Source organism: Danio rerio, chromosome 7 (genome assembly GCF_049306965.1).
Source record: "Danio rerio strain Tuebingen ecotype United States chromosome 7, GRCz12tu, whole genome shotgun sequence".
NCBI classification, from domain to species: Eukaryota; Metazoa; Chordata; class Actinopteri; order Cypriniformes; family Danionidae; genus Danio; species Danio rerio.
In genome coordinates this window covers 24,033,949-24,053,645 of record NC_133182.1, presented here as the reverse complement: position 1 = coordinate 24,053,645, position 19,697 = coordinate 24,033,949, and the positions used below count along the sequence as shown (strand labels likewise).

Sequence of the window (19,697 nt, the reverse complement as noted above, 5' to 3'; positions counted from 1 at the left end):
GCAATCTTCATCCAAAATATTTCAGGAAGAGTTTTATGCTGAAGGGTTGAGCCATTTAATGTTGTGACCCCTGTGTCCTTCATAGCCCACAATCGAAAATGTATGCTTTAATTTCATCTGGTTTGGTGTTGTACCAGAATGATCCATATGTGCTGTCACTGGAGTTTACAGCGCTTTTAAAATGAGAAACCAGTCAAGCTAAACCTCAACTTGGCCATCTATGAAAAACTAGCCAGACCAGGCTAGCCAGCAAAGGCTGTTTTTTTCACTTAAAGTGATAATAATAAAAAAAGAAAGACATGACACATGACAACCCCGTTGAAAAAACAACAAGTCAACCATATGGATTCATTAACAAAACTGTATTTTGCAGAATCTCACCATTTGACAAGAACCAAATACTCCCTAAATGCAAAGTACCTGTGGAGCGTGTCTTACAAACAAAATGTCGAAATGAACATTGACAGTGTCAAGAAGCACAAAATATGCATGTCAAAATACATTCGGGTACCAAATGAAAACAAAAACCAACAAACAAAAAAATCACATTCTCAAAAGCAAACCTTGAATTATTAAATGCAAAGTCGCATGAAACATCCCTGGTTATATGTGCATATTTCTTTTAATAAGCAACTTAAAGCCATGCAGACGTTTGATTAACAAAATCAAATAAATATAACTATATAGGGCCATCAAATCTAAGCATTACTGTAAGCACTTAATTTAAGAACATAAGACAAACAAAGTTGGTGAGATTTCTGAGAGGAACGCTTGCTTTCTGAGGACTATTGTGGTAATGCAGTGTGAATATATACAGAGATATTTTTGTACAGAAGGAAATGAAATCTTATTAAAAGGCAATATTATTTTTCTACCAGCAAATGTTTAAATGAATACTTTGAAGTAACTGTCTAGGTGCCCTGTTATTATTATCTTTAATCTAATCCAAGTATGTGGTGTAGTAATACTGATAAAGTCCACAAGATGGCACTTTAAATCAACCAACACCAGAGTAATCCATCCAAACAACTCAATCCACTCAATTCGATTTTTAAAAACCAAACCCGCTGCTTCCATTGTGATACGACTGACAAAATATGTAAAAACTAAAAAGGCCACTTTTACCTGAAAAGGCAGTAATAAAAGCAAGGCTACTTGAGATTTAAACTGTGACATGTTATGGCTAAATCTTTAAAATGCAAGTCACTGTAAAAACACAATGAACCAGTCAAATCAAACAGCAATATTAACACTGACAGCGTTTTATCGGTGGCCAACATGTAAATCCTGAATATAAAATGAGGAGATGTGGGTATATTTACAGACAAATCGAGAGAGAAGATGGAGCAATCAACAGATGGAGGAATGGGCTTTGACTTACGGACTATGAGGGCGTCTTGTAAACATGAGAGTACATTTATGACAATGACTTGATTTTTCAAGACAGGTGCATGTTTCGACCTGTGTTAGCAGAGCTTAGTTCGGTTAAAACCGAGTCAGTTAGTGTATGAACTACTGTAAGCACCAGCATTTCGACTGCCAGCCACCATGGAAGCTTCTGATAGATATATATTGCTGTTTTCGGAAATGCTGCATAGCCTGTTTCAAAACAAAAACCCTGTATTATATTTATATATATATATATTGTGCAAGAGTTGTTGCCTAAACCTTTAAGCTGCCTTGGTGAGCATGTGTAAAAACCGACTGTGGGAGTGTGAGAATTGTGGGAAGAGAAAATAAAGCAGTGAGTGAAAAAAAAAAAGTGGACCTGACAGACAGGTTTATCTCTGAATCAGCATTGTGGGAAAATAATCTATCTGATTTCACTTCCAGAAATTCAGTAAACGATCTGTTCTCTCATTCAAATAGTATGTCTGTTTAAATAATCAAGCATTCTGAATCCCGGTTAGCTTTATCAGATTTGGTAACATTTTGCAGTACAACTAAACCCTCCCCGGGCTGTGAAATAAATCACTTCAATCTCTATAACACCAAGGCCACTTCACATTTACAAACAAACTGAACATGAGACCAGTTTACAAGAGCACCCTTAAACAGAGACCACTTTTACATTGTTTGATGCCAATATGATTAAGGGGACAAAATAAAGCTATTAAAATGTGCCTGAGGTTGCAAACATCTTCAAACAAAACACCCATCAATAAGTTATTAAAACATTTTAAGTGTGCTTGGCACCACAAAAAAAGAAAAGAAAAGCACCACTCTATAGTGTCAACTTACACAGGCAAGCAGATACACTCCAACACACACTGTTTGATCACTGTTTAACTAATACAAGCAGTGACAGGCTTTTGATACCTCTTCAAGCGCAGTCATTTATGAAATATATATATATATATTTATAAAAATAACAAAAATAATAAGGCATTCCACTGTGAAAAAAATAATAAAGGAAAAACTCCTCACGAATAACATTAAGATATCTCAGCTAATCGCTGCAGGAGCCCCGAGAAGCCAGCTGCATGCTGGGATAGATCCGCTACTCTGTCCACCATTTCTTGCGTGGCAGGAACTGAAGGATAATTCTGGGCTGCGCCCTTGGTTGCCACGACGACAGCCTTCAGAGCTTGGCAGAGGCGTCCGCTGGAGGTGGTGACCTGAAGAGACAGACAGTGTTTGTGTGTCAATGCTTTTAAACAGTGTCACCTGTTTATAACTGCATTGCTGGACTCAGAGCAGTCAACATGTTTACTGATAGCTTGTTCATTGACTGAACTCTTCACATTGACTGTTGGCCTTAAAGTCTGTAAAAAATGTACTGTTTAAAATTAAAAATGTTTTATTTTGATAGCACATTATTAATCTTTAGGTAAACAATTAATCTGGGCAAGAAAATCCACAAAAAAAAGTTAATCAATAAAAAGAATTTGAATATTTGTGTTTGGAGTGCCAGTCCTTCTTTGATGACATTTGATAGCTTCTGCATATTCTAAACCACGCCCCTTTTACCATTAGTATGCTAAGGAGGGAATGATACACAAAAAGAAAGCCCCACCCCCTACTCCATATTCGGTTTCAGCTGGAAGTACATAAACATTCATCACAACTGCCGGTTTACACGAAGTTTGCCAATCCTGTCTTAAAATTGGATCATTTTTGGCATCAATTAGTTCACAGCAAAATGAAAATTCTGTTAAAATGATGATAACTTTTTTCTAAACCTATAGGAACATCGTCACAACACAAATTATTTTAGTTTTTTTTTCTGTCCATCCACTGAAAATATGTTCATTCACAGACATAAAACTATTAGGGCTGCATGATATTGGAAATATCTGACATTGCGATATTTTGTTTCTGCAATCTAAATGGCAATGTAAATACAATTTCATCAGATAGCTTAAATAGCTCCATTTGGAAAGAAACCATTAATTTACTTTGATTAGGGTGATTTTTGTAAGTATGTGAATCATATATACAAAATAATAAACAAATCGCAAGCAAATATTATTATAACATGGCAACAAAAACAGTGCTTTATGGTTTGTCCATAGAGTCAAACAGTATTCAGGTACAGAAATTGAATAATGAAATTTAAAATAACACTGTATAGTCTTCATTTTATTGATAATTCAGTAAAAATATTCTTTATTAAAGTTACAAATGTAGTTTTTTTTATGCCAGAATGTTTTAAACTCTCCTGAAATGCCTTTAAAGCACATACAAATGATAAAGATTCACTCTGTTATGGGTATACTTTGCAATGACTGCACAAATCTCGTGCATTCTCAACTGTTGTGCTGATCAACATGCTGAAACGATATATTATATTGTGCAGCCCTAGTAACAATAATATTAATACAAATAAATTAAATAATTGCTTTAAATTTTTTTAAATCTGGTTTAAATTAAACCCAACGACTCAAATCTTTAGGATTTATTTCATTATCATTCATGAATATTTCAAAGTGTCAAGAATTTCGGGTGAACAGACTTTAAATGAAAGGACAGAGATCTCTTAAAAATCCTTTGGATATGGGACAACATGAGGGTGAGTAAATGATGACAGAATTATCATTTTGCAAAGTAATAGTTCAGCCAAAAATAAACATTTATTCACTCTAATGCTGTGTTCACACCAGATGCGGCATGCATGAATAAATCACGCTATTTGTGCGTAAATAGACACATGAACATTTAGAGTTTACTGGCTTCATTTGGGCATCAAATTCACGTCACAATAAACATAGATTCTTTTCATGTGCAGGGCTTCTGTCTACCCAGTGACTCAAGATTTGAAAGATTTGCTGTAAAACAGTGTAGATTCATTCGGCGCCGTGTCTGAGTCCACTAGATCCTTTCTGAGGTGCACCCAGCTCTGTGATTTTATCAATTACACCAGAAACTATACCTGGATGATGGAGGCTTTCAGTGGTACTTCAGACTGAGCCGAGCACACTTTGATGAGCTGTTGTCTGGTGTCTGCAAGAGGATTTTTCTTTGGGACACCAACAATAGGCGCTACATCATAATCACACCCCTACAAGAGCAAGCTGATGATTGGTTAACATGGTGCAAATGTCCAACGAAGTTCAGATTTTCCAACTTGAGTGATTCGCGCCAAACGCTCAATTCTAGCGGTCATTTGTGCCAACATTGACATTGACTTTCTTGCACTTGGTGCTTCATAGGCATCTGGTGTGAATGCAGCTTAAGGTGGCTGTAAACCTTCATAAGTTTCTTTGTTTTGTTGAACATTCAAGAAAATATTTTGAAGAAAGCTGGAAATCTGTAACCATTTGCTTCCACAGTATTTGTTTTTAACTTCCATTGAAGTTGATGTCTACAGGTTTTCAGCTTTCATCAAAATATCTTCATTTTGAGTACATTTTATATTTTGCGTGAAGTATCCCTTGTTCCATTTAAGCTTTAACAACATATCAACAAAAATTGCTCAATACTATTACTATCCAGAGTATCAGTGTCCTCACCTTTGCTCTGAGATCTGAAGAGCTGAGAAGCCGTGCTAGTGTATCTCCGATAAAGACAAGTTTATGTGCGGTCACGATGAGACTTTTGCCCCTGGAAACGAAGACTCGGGGTGGCTGGTTCCCTTGGACACTTGTAAACAGGGAGTCGATGGCATCAGCCAGACAAGAAAGATGAGAGAGACTCTGAGAAGAGTAGAAGGAGAGCAGTTCTGAATCCTCCAGAGACATAGAGACTGGTGGTGAAGGACTCAACTGGAGAGAAATGGAGAACAAAATACTTAAATAAAATTCTTTGTATACTGTATATACAGAAATAAAATAGATATTGATAGTAATAACAGCTAAGCTATCATTTTATTATGTTCATCTGAAAGCAGTCAAGTCTATAATATTTCACGTGTCTAAGTAATTTATGCATGGTGTAATGCTTTGTTGTTGTGTTTACATTTGTGTAAATTCAAAGAAAAAATTGGTGGCATTTTAATATCACAGAACATGTTTTGTTGAATTCTTTAAACATTATAGGCCAAGTAATATTGGGAAATATTACACTGGAGTGTTAATAACTTACTTTATTATCAGTTGAGGTGATAAGCTGTGAAGAACTGTGCTCTGTATGGGTGTCTGGTGGAGGCTCTGGCTTCCCCTAAATAAGAACAACAACAAAAAAGTAAGCATACATAAAAAGAGAACTACAGACAATATTTCAACAATAGACAATACTGCTGGCAACTCAACACAAAGAGAGGGAACAGAGAAGTAAATGTCTGATTAAATGAGCAGAACAAAAATAAATAATGGGGAAACGTATTATTTACATACTTATTATTGCTATACAGTAATTGTTTTAGGCATAAAATAAAGATCACGATTTTCTCACAATTCTGTATATGTAAAATAAAGGTATGGTAAAAACAAACATATGGCACAACATCGATAATAATATTATATGTAGGTCTACTGATTTTTATAAATAATTTTATTCTACTTATAATAATTCTGACAAATTTATTCACTGGTAAAATCAGATATTTGCCATTATATTCAACAATATATAGGCTAGAGTAGTTATACTGACATTGTAAACATTTATTTTCATGCACAACTGTGTGTGCGCTATGAAAGAAAAAAATCTTTCATAGATTGCGTCTATCATTAAGTAGAGCGCGCACGTGCCCTCGCTGTAATAACAGCTCACGGTCAGCAGCTTACGTCACGTGTGATTTCCCGGCCGCGAAAACATCATTATATGAAGACAAAATTAACATTTTTAGGTGAATTATACCTTATAAATACTGTATGTGGCTCATTTAACATCATTTAGAGGTGTCGATGTCACTGAGCAACGTATGTGAAACAATGAAAAGACTCGTGCAATCGCCTTTTCTTCTCTCCTGAACTTGAAAATATGATTGGCAAAATCATAGAAATGCTGGATTAAGATCGTCTAGGGGGTCGAATCGAGATCGCCATCTTTTAACGATTAATTGTGCAGCTCTAATATATATATATATATATATATATATATATATATATATATATATATATATATATATATATATATATATATAAGCCTAATTTCTGATGGCCAGAAAGTGATTCATTCTTTATAAATTGTTACATTTTTGGTATTTTTGATGCAGCAAGTACAGACACTGATGTGAAAATTATGAAACAGTATTTTATACATCACTATTTACCAACCAATTGAATATGGGCAACAATATTGTATCAGTAAGCCTAATTAGTTACCCTGTGTCTCACTTGGTTGCCCATTTATAGAATCATATCCCAAGGTTGCCCAGCAACACTGCTCAAAACGTTGCCCTGTGTATCATCAGCATCAGCAAGTTTAATTTAAAAAATCTGAATTCATGATTTGATGTTATGACATGAAGATATTTTCTATTATATTTTTTGAATGAACTATCCCTTTAACTCATTTTATTGATAAGAATGTCCAAGTCCGATCACATGATCGGAAATCAGGCCCAATCATGCAGTTTCAGACTCGATTGGAATCAGACCATACATATATATATATATTAGGGTTGTAACGGTATGAATTTTTTACGGTATGATAATCGTCTAAAACAATACCACGGTTTGACGGTTTCGCGGTATACGGTATTAAATAGTAATTCTCATAGCAAAGACCCTGAAAAGAATAAGAACACGTTTTCTGACTGAACAAAGGTTTTATTTCAACAAACTTTTGAAAGAACCATTTTAATAGAACTATAGAAGTCTTTTATAAAAATAAACTGAAAAATCTCCCATTTTAATAAATTAAATTAGAAGGAATAAACAAGCAAGGTCTTTTAAGATTAGACAAAAATAAACTTAAACTGTCCTTCCTTATAAGCAGGATAAATGGGAGACCAAAAGTGCAATACCAAGTTTATGGCTGTAAACATGTATTTAAAGTGTTGTTTTTTTCAGTCTAGGTTGTGATGAAGAAATGTAAGCATGTTGAGATTTTCAGGACTTAATCTTGACCGCTGAGGTGAGAGAATGTGTCCACTTGTACAATGAACAAATAAAAAAATAAGAAAATAATAAATAATGTGTCAAAGTCCAAATAAACATGGTGCAAATCCACAGTAAAAAATAGATATAAATATTTACTATACTATAAATAGTTACATAACGAAACTAGATTCAATATGGAACATCCTTAGGTTTTATGTGCCAGCATGGATATGGTTGTCTGTGGATATGGATTTGGATGTGGTTGTCTGCAATGCAGAAAAACAGCTGCACCTTCATTTGTGTCTTTTGAAAACAGCAAGAGCAGCAGTTCGTCTTTGCTGTGTCATTGTTTTGTCATGTTTCTGTGCTGCTGTGCATGCAAAAGTACTTAGTATGAGAATTATTTCATGCAAAACTTTTTTTTTTTTGCGTTTTATTTAGCCGCGCAGAAATGTATGCCTATATCTCATTCCGTGTTGTTCAAAAAGCTCAGCGTTGGTCCACAAACAAAAGTGAAACCTATGCTTATTGGTTGTGATATAGCGAGTTTGAACCAATCTGGGCATGGAGGAGGGACAATGCACCAATGTATCATGTCTGGTTTGTCCGGAGACACAGTGACGAGCGTTTCTTTGTCAAATCAGCGTTGTCAAATTTTGATGACGTAACCGCACTGATTCCGGAGCCTCTGAAAGTCCGCGAATGTTATGTGATACAGCAAAAAAAGCTGAGATTCTCTTCTTTATGCCAATCTTTGAATTGTATGAATCGGATCAGAGGATCAAAAGTTATTAAACATTTCAGAGCAATACTTATTTTTAGCCGCGGGCGGCTGTCTCGGTCTTTAAGGGTTAAAACCGTTGATATGCAATTGTTCATGGTATGATAATCGTGCACGTTCAAATCGTGGTAGACTGTCATACCGGTATATTGTTACAACCCTAATATATATATATATATATAAACATCTATAGTTAAGCAGTGGCACGGAGTTAGACCTCTTTCTTGACTTCACACAGAAACAGCAACGCGTGTGACATGACATCACTTTTGTTGCAGAAACGCTATTGGTTAAATGCCAGCAAAGTAGAACCCCGAAAGCAGCTTTGAAGCGAAAAGCACAAGTATGTCTGTGGTCTGGAAGTATTATAAAGTTGATGACGACAACATTGTCATAGCAAATTGTGAGATATGTAATCTTGGGATTGCCTGCTGGGTGTTTTAAGTTGAATTGCTATATTAGATTTTTTATGTTTATTGTTGTCCAAAAGTGAAGAACTGATGTTATTTATTACTTTATTGTTCAATCTACCTCAAAGAAGTGCTCTGCTTGTTAACATGTTCAATGTTAAAATAAAGTGAATTAAATAAAAAATAAGGAACATCCATGATCTGTTTCTTCACTTTTTTTATTCTTTTTTTTATGTATTATAGAAGTATTGGATTTTGTTTCGGTATTAGTAGATCCTCAAAATAAAATGACTCAGACTCTGGCTCGAGGGCAACAAAACCTGATTGGGACATCTCTAGTTATTAATCCATATTTTAACAAGATCAATTTCAAACAATTGTTGATTAAAAAATACAGACACATCAACTTCAGCATCTGCAGCCCATGCATTCTCCACAAATCCTCCATAAACATCTGTCTTACCTGCAGTTTGACGTATCCCACACTATCACCTACAGGATATGATGGCGGTGGTGTAGGAGTGAGGCCGATTCCTGCATACTCATTGCCTGGTTCCTCATCCTCCATCCTTCCCACAGTAGGAACTAAAGAAACTGGTGCTGGGGGCAATGGGAAGGCAGCCGGTGGTGGAGGCGGCAGCGGTCGTTCCTGAATCCAGCTGCCCTTCCGTGACCCCATGTCCCCTGCTATGGGTTTGACCTCTGCCACTGGCAATGCAGGTAGAGGCCTCCGGGACAGAGAGTCCTGGGAAGGTAGACGAGGTCGTGTTTGGCTTTGTAAAAGGGCAGCAGAGTCTTCAAGAGCACCGCGGACCATGGAGAGCAGACCGTCTGCTGGAGGGGCAGTACCGCACACCGAGAGGGCAGGCAGGAGGTCAGAAAGACGTGACCAAGCATGTTGAAGAACTGGAGGAATATCTCCAACGTGGCCAGCCTTCCAGATGGAAAGGATCTCAGCCAAGGCAGCAGCGAAGTCCCGGGATGGGGTGGTGGGGAGAGAGGCGGAGGTCAAAGCGGATTGGACTAGAGCCGAGAGTGACGTTTTCCACTGGATGTCCCCGGAGCCGGTGCTTGATACAGACAAGCGGCGCGTTGGGATTTCCAGATTGAGGGCAGGCATGTCGTAGATGCCTCCATCAGGTTCTGACACATCGTCAATTGCGTCTTGCTTTCTCAGACTGGAAATCGAATAGCTACGTCCGTTTACAACCGTTTCTACAGTTAATCCCGACAGCTCGCTTGCCTCCAAGGGTAAACCAGGAAGACTGGGAACACTGTACACATCCTCATCCTCTGCATCTCCAATCGCAGCAGCAGATCCTGGAATATTGTAGGTTTGCTGCTGATGCTCTGAGGAATTCAAGGCCAGGGTGGGAACGTCATAAATCTGAAATATATGAGCAATGACAACATGGTTACTGAGTGCTTACAGTGTTTAGAAAGAGTAACAACGATTTTTGGATTCTGAACTACATTTACTTGTACACTTGAGAAATCCTGAATGCTATTGTGCAACTTGCGGGATATACCATGGATCATGCTGTTGTGTGGGAAAACAAAGTTAAGGCCACTGCTCAACTTGGAGATCGGACTACATTATAAAACCATTGAAATCTGACAAGATCTTAAAACACTAGATATTTGACTCCTCATGACCCAGTACAGATTGCACAGACAGACAGAAGAGGACACTTCACTGTTGTTATTGTTTTCTGGATCAGTCAATTACACTTCTCAGTTTTATTGGTACTTGTTTTGCAGACCTAACATGTGGAATCCACACTTGTTGTCCTGTTTGTTAAATGTGTGAGAAGTCACATCCTGTCATCGAATGATTGCCTGCATTTGTTGGTGTGAATTGTGGTAAACGTTTTAAGACTGGAACTACATTTAAATACAGGAGTGAATGCCTTAAATCCTGACTGTGTGTGTACTATATGTAACTTGGCTCGCTCATAGGTTTTAATTATACACATGGCAGGAGCGTTAAATGCTGCATTTTAGCTCAAAACAAGCAGCAACACACGTGTCTGGAAGTTTCTAATGATTCTAACGACCTTGATTAACTGGTTCAGGTGTGTTTAATTAGGGCTAAAATTAAACTCTGTAAGACACTGGCCCTCAAGGAACAGGTTTGAACACCCTGGTCTTTTGGCTTAAAGCACAAAACGATCATGTTTAAATAATTAAAGTGGGTAGGTATGCATAGCAATTCTTTTATCTTGTTTCAGATATACAGCTTGTAGATAATTTTTTTGGTGCATTATGGGCTTATTTGGTGTTTTTTGTAGCAAAATCTGGAAACAGTGAGTTAAAGCTCAAAGCCCTGAAGTTTTCTTGGACTGTGAATCCAAGGGACAGACATTCCTGTGGTGTGTGTTTTGATACATTATTAACTAGCTTATTAATCTGGTGTAGCTGAATAGAATTTTGCAAATGTGTTTGTCAACACTTTCTTTTTCTAGTCTTAATATGACTGCTGAATGGGGTTGTCACTTCTTTGCTTGAGAGTGGCCATGCCCAATATGTGCATCAAATGCCCCTCAAAATATCAAGCATGTTTCATATGCTGAATGTAATTATATTCTAAAGCTTTAACACAGGGGTGGCCAATCCTATTCCTGGAGATCTACCTTCCTGCAGATTTCAGTTGCAACCCTTATCAAACACACCTGTCTGTAATTATCAAGTGGATTTCAGGTCCTGATTAATTGGTTCAGGTGGGTTTGATCAGGGTAGGAGCTAAACTGTACAGGAAGGTAGATCTCCAGGAACAGGATTGAGCACCCCTGCTTTAACACCTTAAACAACACATTTTCTTTGAAGTGTGTCAACTGTGATGGCCTAAAACAGGTATGCCCAAACTCGGTCCGGGAGGGCCAGTGTCCTGCAAATTTTAGCTCCAACTAGCTTTAGCACACATGCATGGATGCTTCTAGAAAGCCTAGTACAGGGGTGTCCAAACTCGGTCCTGGAGGGCCGGTTCCTTACTGAGTTTAGCTCCAATTTGCTTTAACACACCTGCCAGGAGGTTTCTACTATATCTAGTAAGAGCTTGATTAGCTGGTTCAGGTGTGCTTTATTAGTGTTGGAGCTAAACTCTCCAAGAGACTGGCCCTCCAAAACTGAGCTTGGACACCCATGGCCTAGTAAAGCTGCGGTCACACTGGACTTTTCTCCTCATAGACTTCCATTAATATGCACACGAAGGCATCAGAACCGAAATGCAAGCTTGTGCGACAAGTTTTTGCAGTTCCCTGCGTTGGAAAGTTCAAACTTTGCTTGCTTGATTGGGGTTGGCTAAAGCTGCAGTCACACTAGAGCAGTGGTCACCACCCTAATCAAACACACCTGAACAAGCTAATCTTACTAGATCTTACTAGGTATACTTGAAACATCCAGGCAGGTGTGTTGAGGCAAGTTCGAGCTAAACCCTGCAGGGACACCGGCCCTCCAGGACTGTGATTGGTGACCCCTGCACTAGGGTTTGAGCATGTAAAATTCTGTCGTAAAATTCTGTCGGATTAAACACGATGATTAGGCATTTAAAAAAGAGAGTGATTGCTCCATGTTTTTAATTTCTGTCCAGATAGGTCATGTTTTGATTCTTGATTTGGTCTCATGCAGTCAAGTGATGCGATTTCGCAGGTCAGAGTGCACCAAGCTTAAACTTGTCGCAAGACCTTGTGTTTCTGGTCTGACACATTCGCGTGCATATGAATGGAAGTCTATGGGGAGAAAAGTCCAGTGTGACTGCAGCTTTAACTTTGCCGGACACCAGCATTCCAGGACTGACTTTGTGCACCATTGTTTTAAAATCTCCTTGCTTTGACTTCAGAAACTATTGTCAACTCCTCTGAACTAGTCTTACCTATTCCTCTGAACTAAGGAATAGGTAAGACTAATTTACCATGTGACAGGTTTCACTTTTGCACCAACTAATAATATTTATAGATTGAAAACATTAACAAAAATTATATGGTCTCTGTGTATTTAAAGTTGATTTTGAGTACAGTTTAAAGATCTAAGCATTCATTGGAGATTTAAAGGAAAAGACGAAAGAGAAAATGGGAAAAGAAAGATAGTGGGTGGAGGGCTAAAGAGAGCCACATGGGTCTTGCTGATCTGCTCAACCCGACAGGCGGCTGTGACTTGTGTGAGCAAGAGAAAAGTGTTAGAAGAGATTAGCTCATAGCAGAAAAAAAGGTGTGGTTTACAAACAAAGGAATCAGAGAGGACTGAGAAAACTAGAATCAAAGAAAAGGACAAGAAATAAGAAAAATCACAAGACATTGTATGTAAATATTCAAAACCTCTGGCAGATGAATGAGAATATTGTGATGAATTGCACACCCTAACACTGAATATTGTCTTCTGGATCTCATTTACATGAATGCATATTTAAATATGCTGTATGCAGGCACTTTGTATTAAGCCAAAAGTACTACATGCATATACAAAACATTTCAAAATACAGTGGTCCATCGCTATAATGTGGTTCACTTTTCAGGTTCTCAGTTTTGTGGAGTTTCTTTATGCAATTTGACATGATTTTTTTTCTACCACGCATTGTGTTCTGCAATTTGATTTGGCTGTCAATTAATCTCCTCCGTGCCGTGTCCCCTGTACAGTACAGAATGCATTCAGCTTGCCAAATTGACATTAATCTTTGATCGCTAACAGCGTGACTCTGAAGTGCTGTGCTGTATGTTTGCAAGTTTTCTCCCCACAATGTTGATGAAATGTTCTAGACTGTTAAAGGCACATGTGGTAGCACGCAAAAGGCAGAGGAAGATACTATCCATTGCACAAAAAGCTGAACGTCTGGACATACTAAAGGAAGTTAGAAGTTATGCAGCTGTAGGGCGCAATTACGAAATACATACATGAATATCAAATGGTCTTTGGTTTTATTCTATAACAGTAGACTTACTTTCTACAAAGGTTTGAACTTTGAGTGTTTAAACAAAAGAGAAAAGTGTGAACATGCTAATGCCTGTCTGAGAAAAGTGTATGAAGTGTGTAGTTAGAGGTTTTACAGCCATAAAACATCTAAAATAACTGTAAAAAATAAAGCTGATTACTTCAAGGATTTCGCCTATTGTGAGTTATTTTTAGTACGTAACTCCTGAGATTAACAAGGAACCACTGTATACTGGAAAATATCATCTTTATTCAGAGCCTCTGGTACTTATTTCAGGAAGATATGACCCATCTTCATACTCTCTGAATAACATTAGAGGTGTCTGAGCAAACTGAACATAAAGTGTATCCACTGTTACAAAATCAGACTCCACACATCCCAAATGCACAAATTATCCCAATGACAGTATTTACTTATTTAGTATTTTTTCACATTCCCTAGAATAATAGTAAAACACAGTTTGAGCTTTACCTTCAGATGTAAATCATGCTAAAGGTCAATGGTACTTTGTGGCTCATGACTAGTTCAACAGTGCAAATGAAATATGAGCGCTATGGAAGAAAGTGAAGTCTTTGTACCATCAAAAAAGCCATCATTTGGCTTTAATAGACTTTGTATAAATGACATGTATTGTGCTTTTTGTTGCTTACTGGAATTAGAAAGCCTCAGTAACAAGCAAGACTCAAGCTGCGTCCCAAATGGCACACTATACACTATGCACTCATGCACTATGTACTTATGCACTTACACACTCAACAGGATAGTACATGTATGTAGTGTTGTCCCAAATGGCACACTAATGTTTTTTTTACTAAACGAAAATTCAAACCGCTTCCCTGATGACGTTTGACAGTTGCCAAATTAGTGAAATAAACGACCGAATTATCAAATAATACCTATCGTGAGTATTGCCGCATTCACCATCGGGAGGCGATATAATCACTCTCGTAAGAGAATTTTGCTTTCTCCATCCAAAATAAATAAAGTTATCCAACATGTGCGTTCGATAGCTCCGCCCCTTCCGCTACGTAAGCAAACCTGCGGTCGTTGAGTGCGTGAAGTGTCCATCACTACACACTTCATTTTAGCGGCTGAATGAGTGCATCATCCGGGTAATTAAAGAGCACTTATTATTTTAAGAGTTTTCAGTGTGAACACACTACTTACACTATTTATACTACAAAATGGCGTAGAATAGTGCATAAGTATGCGATTTGGGACGCAGCTTAACATTCTATCTAGCATTTCCCTCCATGTTTGATTTCTTACCTCAGAAGCCTGGTCGTTGTGTACGATTAGAGCACGAGGAGTGTTATAAATCCCATCATCCTCCTCAGAAGGCACTATAGAAACTGGATGTTGCCACCTATTAGTGGGAGGTGTATCATATACCTGAGAAAAACAAGGATGAACGTTAAAAATCTCATTGGCCATCACCGCCACAATTTCTGCAGAGACATTTCATCCATCTTCTGCAGAGCTATCATTTTGACACTTTTTATTTTTCTCACCTCCTCACTAAGTTTCTCCTCCTGCGAACTGGCACTGTCTCTCTTGCTCAGCATTTCGCTGTTGTTCTTCATCTCGTCGGCTTGCGTCTGTCCACTTTTACTTCCCTGTCTCTCCTCCTCCAGCATGTTTGTCGGTGGGGGAGCAGGGTTTGCCTGGAGAACAGGTTTGGTCGCTGGAATTGCGCTAGACTGAGGTAAATCTTTCCTGGTTACACTTCTAACTGGAGGTGCTGGCGGAGGGGGTTTCCGGCCAAAGTTTGGGGAGCTGGGTACTCCTGACTTTCCCGTCCTAGTGAGTAGAGGGGATTCTCTCAGTTTTCCTCGACCAACAGGAGCAGTTGAGGTAGTACCCTTTTGGGATCCTCGTCCAGATGGAGGTGTCTGCTTTATGTTTTGGCCTGGTGTTGAGGCATTAGACACTACTACAGTTCCAGCTGGGTTTTTACGGTCAGATTGAGGGGTCCTTGATATGGCTCCTCCAGGTGGGGTTGGAGTTTGGTACATACCTGGGGCATCCTGGCCACTCTTACTCTGAGATGGACTACTGGAAGAAGATGGGCTGCTTTTAGGAGCTATCTTATCCACAAGTCTAGAAGTCACTCCTGCTACACACTGTCCTGCCACTGGGGCACCACTTGTAGGAGTCTGATATAAATTCTCACTTGTCAGTGTGGTGACAGCTGGTCTAGGAACTAAGTAGCATCCATCAGAATGCCCAGCACTTGCATCTCGTGGACTTAAATACCTCGACTCCCCTGCTGTTTCTGCGGCAGACCTAGAGACAGCACTTGGAGTCAGGTAGACTGAATCTGTTGGCAATGCAACTTGTGATCTGTGTTGTGCAGCCAGTGGCACAGGAGAGCTGGGTGTCTGGTAGAGGGTTCCTGACTCACCACCCCGTCCTCGAAGTGAAGGTGAGCGGGGTCGTCCCGCCACACCAACATCCCCCCAGTCCGGACGAGGCCTGGTTCCAGAACTAGAATGCGATCGTGGCCTTCCTGCATCAGAGTGGCGTAGCTCTCCAGACCTGCACTGGGCAGGAGCAGCCCCAGGGCTCTGATACACCCCTTCAGCTAAGCTGGGTGGTGAGAGATACACCCCATCTGAATCTTCAGCACTCAATCCATTTACCTTGCCCTGCTGGCTAGAAGGTAGATGGACAGAGTCCACACTAGGAGCTCGTCGGGCATCTGTACCTGCACTCGAAGCCGGAGCTTGAGTACTTTGAAGCAGGCGTAATCGGTTAGCAGGGGCAATGCCTTGACGGCCATGCAGGGAGCAAAGCCACCACCCTGGTCCCCCATCCTGTTCCTGGTTCAAAACCATCAGGATATCCCCTTTACGGAAAGCCAACTCCTCTGGGCTTTCAGCAGCATTATCAAAAAGTGCCTTTGCGAGTACAGTCTACAAGACCAAACAAAAAACAAACATAAGGAGAAGAAATCAAAGACAAGTCTTCAAATTAAATCTATCAAGACTAGGCATGGGATGATAACTAGTTTCAAGGTTTACCACGGTTTAGAAAAGTTAAGGTTTTAAAACCGCTACAATTATCTGTTATACTGTTCCTAAGGTATATGCAAGTTGTAAAGAAATCTGTGTTTTTGAAGCTAACGAAGACTGCAGAAGTCAATGATTTTTGAAAAATTGTTAAGCCTGACATGTTTACTGCTCCAAAATATTCAAAATTGTTCCTAAAATAAAATATATTGTGTTCAATTGGGGAAAAAGTTTACTTTTTTTCTCAGACATTTAAAAAGAACATATTTTAGAGCAGTAATCACAATACTGTGAAACGGGAAAACTGTGATATTTTATTCCAAGGTTATCATACCGTCAGAAACTTATACCGGCCCATGCCTAATCAAGATAAATCTCCTTTGCTCTTTGTGATTTCTAATCTAGCTTTTTAATTAACCTGGCATTATTGTTGGCTCTGTATCAAATCACTTATGTTCAACTGTAAATCACCTTGGACAAATGCATACAAGTAACTTTAAATAAAATACAATGCATCATTATTATAAAATCTGCACAATTTGTATAAATAAAAAGACACAGAAGAAAGAAACCTTTTAGCATTTCTCTGCTGGAAATGAGGAACTACAGCAATAATGCAGCAGACACGGAAGATTTCACTAGACTTCACATAATTCAATTGTTGTTTAAATTCAATGTACTCAGTTTAAATGGATTTATTTGGGCCTTCAGCTGACTCTACTTCTGCAGCATTTGAGCACTGTGTTATTAAGGGAACATAAAGAAAACAACATATAAAGGATCTATTTAAGTCTCATTACCCAGCATAATCAACCTGTGTAATCATATGTGCATGAATCAGTTTGTTTTCTTGTTTGCTTAAACAGAACTAGCAAATATTCACAACAACAATGGGCCAATAATTGTCATGACACCAAAAATACCAAAAGAGTCTCATAGTTGACCCATGAGTCTCATCGAAAACACAGTAACAACTTGCATTAATTAGCTGATGGCCAGCACACTGCAATTTCACTGCTGACCTAAATTCTTGTCATACATGAAGCCTACAGATCAGCTCACTTAAATGCCACTGAAAAAGGGCAGCTCGCAGTTTGAGTGACGTTACAATATAATGGGTTGGCCTTACAGTCTTTTGTATTCAGAGCACCACATTGCTGGCTTCATGGGTAAATCAATATTGATAGAGAGAATGCATAAGTAAGGCCAGAGGTCTGTGATTATGGGAGAGAGGGAATTAGTGATTAAGGGATGGAGGCGCTGAATTGATGATAATTAAGAAGACTCGTGGGGGAGGGGCTCAACATCTGTCCCCTGGTTTTAGGTCCCTTTGTCATCATCCCCTTTTATACCTCTAAATTTCCCTCTCATTCTCTCATTTCCCCCAGGGGACGTGGTGCTGTGGGGCAAGCTGAGCCCCAGTTCCCCCTCCTCCATTTTAGCAGCGGATATGAATATCGTCAGATTAGACAGCAGAACGTTTTACAGTAGTCGCACGAACATACTTACCGAAAGGGACATGTTTGAAGCCGTTTCACCACAGTTTTTGAATGTGTTAACTCCACATGAGCTCTTCAAAGAAGCTGTATCCCATTCACACGTGTCCTGTGTGACTCATCCTCATTTTTGCATGGTTTTCCCAATAACTTTGCAGCAGTGGCAAATGCAATGGCTTTATTATCCAGAAAGATCAATTTCTCAAAACCATGATTGCTGTCCTTTTGGGTTTGTGACTTTCATCACATCTGACAGCTGCTGCACGAACGGAACCTAGAAGATCAAAACAAACACATTTTAATATAAAATCTTGATAAGATACTAGCATGTTATTAATACAGAGATGACATTGTTAAACTTATAAGAAACAGCCAACTACAGTGGTTAAACTAGTCTGACCAGCTTTGAGGCCCCAGCAAGTGAAGTTCAGACAAAAAAAATTAAAACATATTTTATGGAAATATTGTTTTTACATATGAAGCAGAGCTGTAATATGACATTTATATTTGACCAAGGCAAGTTTATTTATAAAGCATATTACATACACAATAGCAATTCAAGATGCTTTACATAAACAAAAAATAAAAGAAACAAGTCAATAAAAACGATTAACAATTATTGAAATAAATAGAAACTGATTAAATACAGGTTATAAAAGAATGTAAAAAAGTAAAGAGAGCTATAATAGTGCGACCAGCCTAATTGGATTGAAGATAAGGTGCTAAATGATATCATAACTTTGTAGTAAAGGGTTTATAACAAAGGATACAATGTATCCTATTTGTTGATGAGATTTTTAAATGATATGTTATTTAATCAGTATTTTAAGATTACCACAAAAAATAAATTAATACAATCACTGATGTGGCACAACCAACCCAGCCTGGTGGCTAGGAAACTGGCCTTTTAGGCAGGAAACATGCATATTTGTTTATTTATAAGCTTAAAATCATATTAAAATCCTCACATATTCTAGTTTCAGTCTTGTTTGATAGATTAAAAGTCGAAAGACCGCAAAGGGGAAGAAATCCGCTAAACCGCGTTTATTTTTCTATCAAGACATCTCAAGGTTTCTTTTATGCAGTAAAGCCAAATGAGACGCACAGAGGATTAAAATAACAGAGAAATACCAGAGGTAAAACAGGCAACGCTCCCATTCATTCGGTAAACCGGTGCCAAATGTGTTAGTTTCACAGTATGGAGTACATTTTACTATTTCAGTCACAAAGACGCTAAACAAGCGGCGTTCAGCCAGTGTGAATGTTAACTAAACAGGCAATATTTGTCTTACCGTTCGGTTCACATGTCTGAAAAAAAGCATCTGCAAATACAGAAGTAGAGTCAAACGCCGCAAATCATAGCTTCTCAAAAAGACTGCGATGCACGGCTGTTGTTTTTCTTTTCTTTCTTTGGGGATAACGCGTCTCGCTCCGCCAGGCTTCGCCCTACCCTGGCCTTCTTGGTTTTGAATTACAGTTGAGCGCATATGGTCGCTCCCCCCTCATTGTGGCCGACGCCGCACGGCTCCTACAGTGAGTCACGCCCTCTAGCGGAACTCTATCTATCTATCTATATCTATATCTATATCTATCTATCTATCTATCTATCTATCTATCTATCTATCTATCTATCTATCTATCTATCTATCTA

General features: G+C 38.6%; 1 protein-coding gene across 2 annotated transcripts; it reads right to left on the bottom strand.

Moving 5' to 3' along the window:
• Window positions 1-343: 343 nt before the first annotated feature.
• efs (embryonal Fyn-associated substrate) lies at window positions 344-19,545 on the bottom strand. 2 transcript variants are annotated; one of them, NM_001324408.1, is made up of 8 exons: window positions 19,339-19,545; window positions 18,060-18,320; window positions 15,051-16,454; window positions 14,809-14,931; window positions 9,079-10,002; window positions 5,524-5,598; window positions 4,953-5,204; window positions 344-2,618 (listed from the first exon to the last, which is right to left on the bottom strand). In NM_001324408.1, exons 2-8 carry the CDS (start codon window positions 18,069-18,071, stop codon window positions 2,436-2,438), a joined length of 2,973 nt encoding a protein of 990 aa, NP_001311337.1. In that variant the 5' UTR covers window positions 18,072-18,320; window positions 19,339-19,545; the 3' UTR covers window positions 344-2,435. The 2 variants fall into 2 exon arrangements, with proteins under 2 accessions (NP_001311337.1, XP_073762170.1); XM_073906069.1 differs by lacking the exons at window positions 344-2,618; window positions 4,953-5,204; window positions 5,524-5,598; window positions 9,079-10,002 and adding an exon at window positions 12,228-14,226 and having other exon boundaries at window positions 14,771-14,931; window positions 19,339-19,521.
• Window positions 19,546-19,697: the final 152 nt, after the last annotated feature.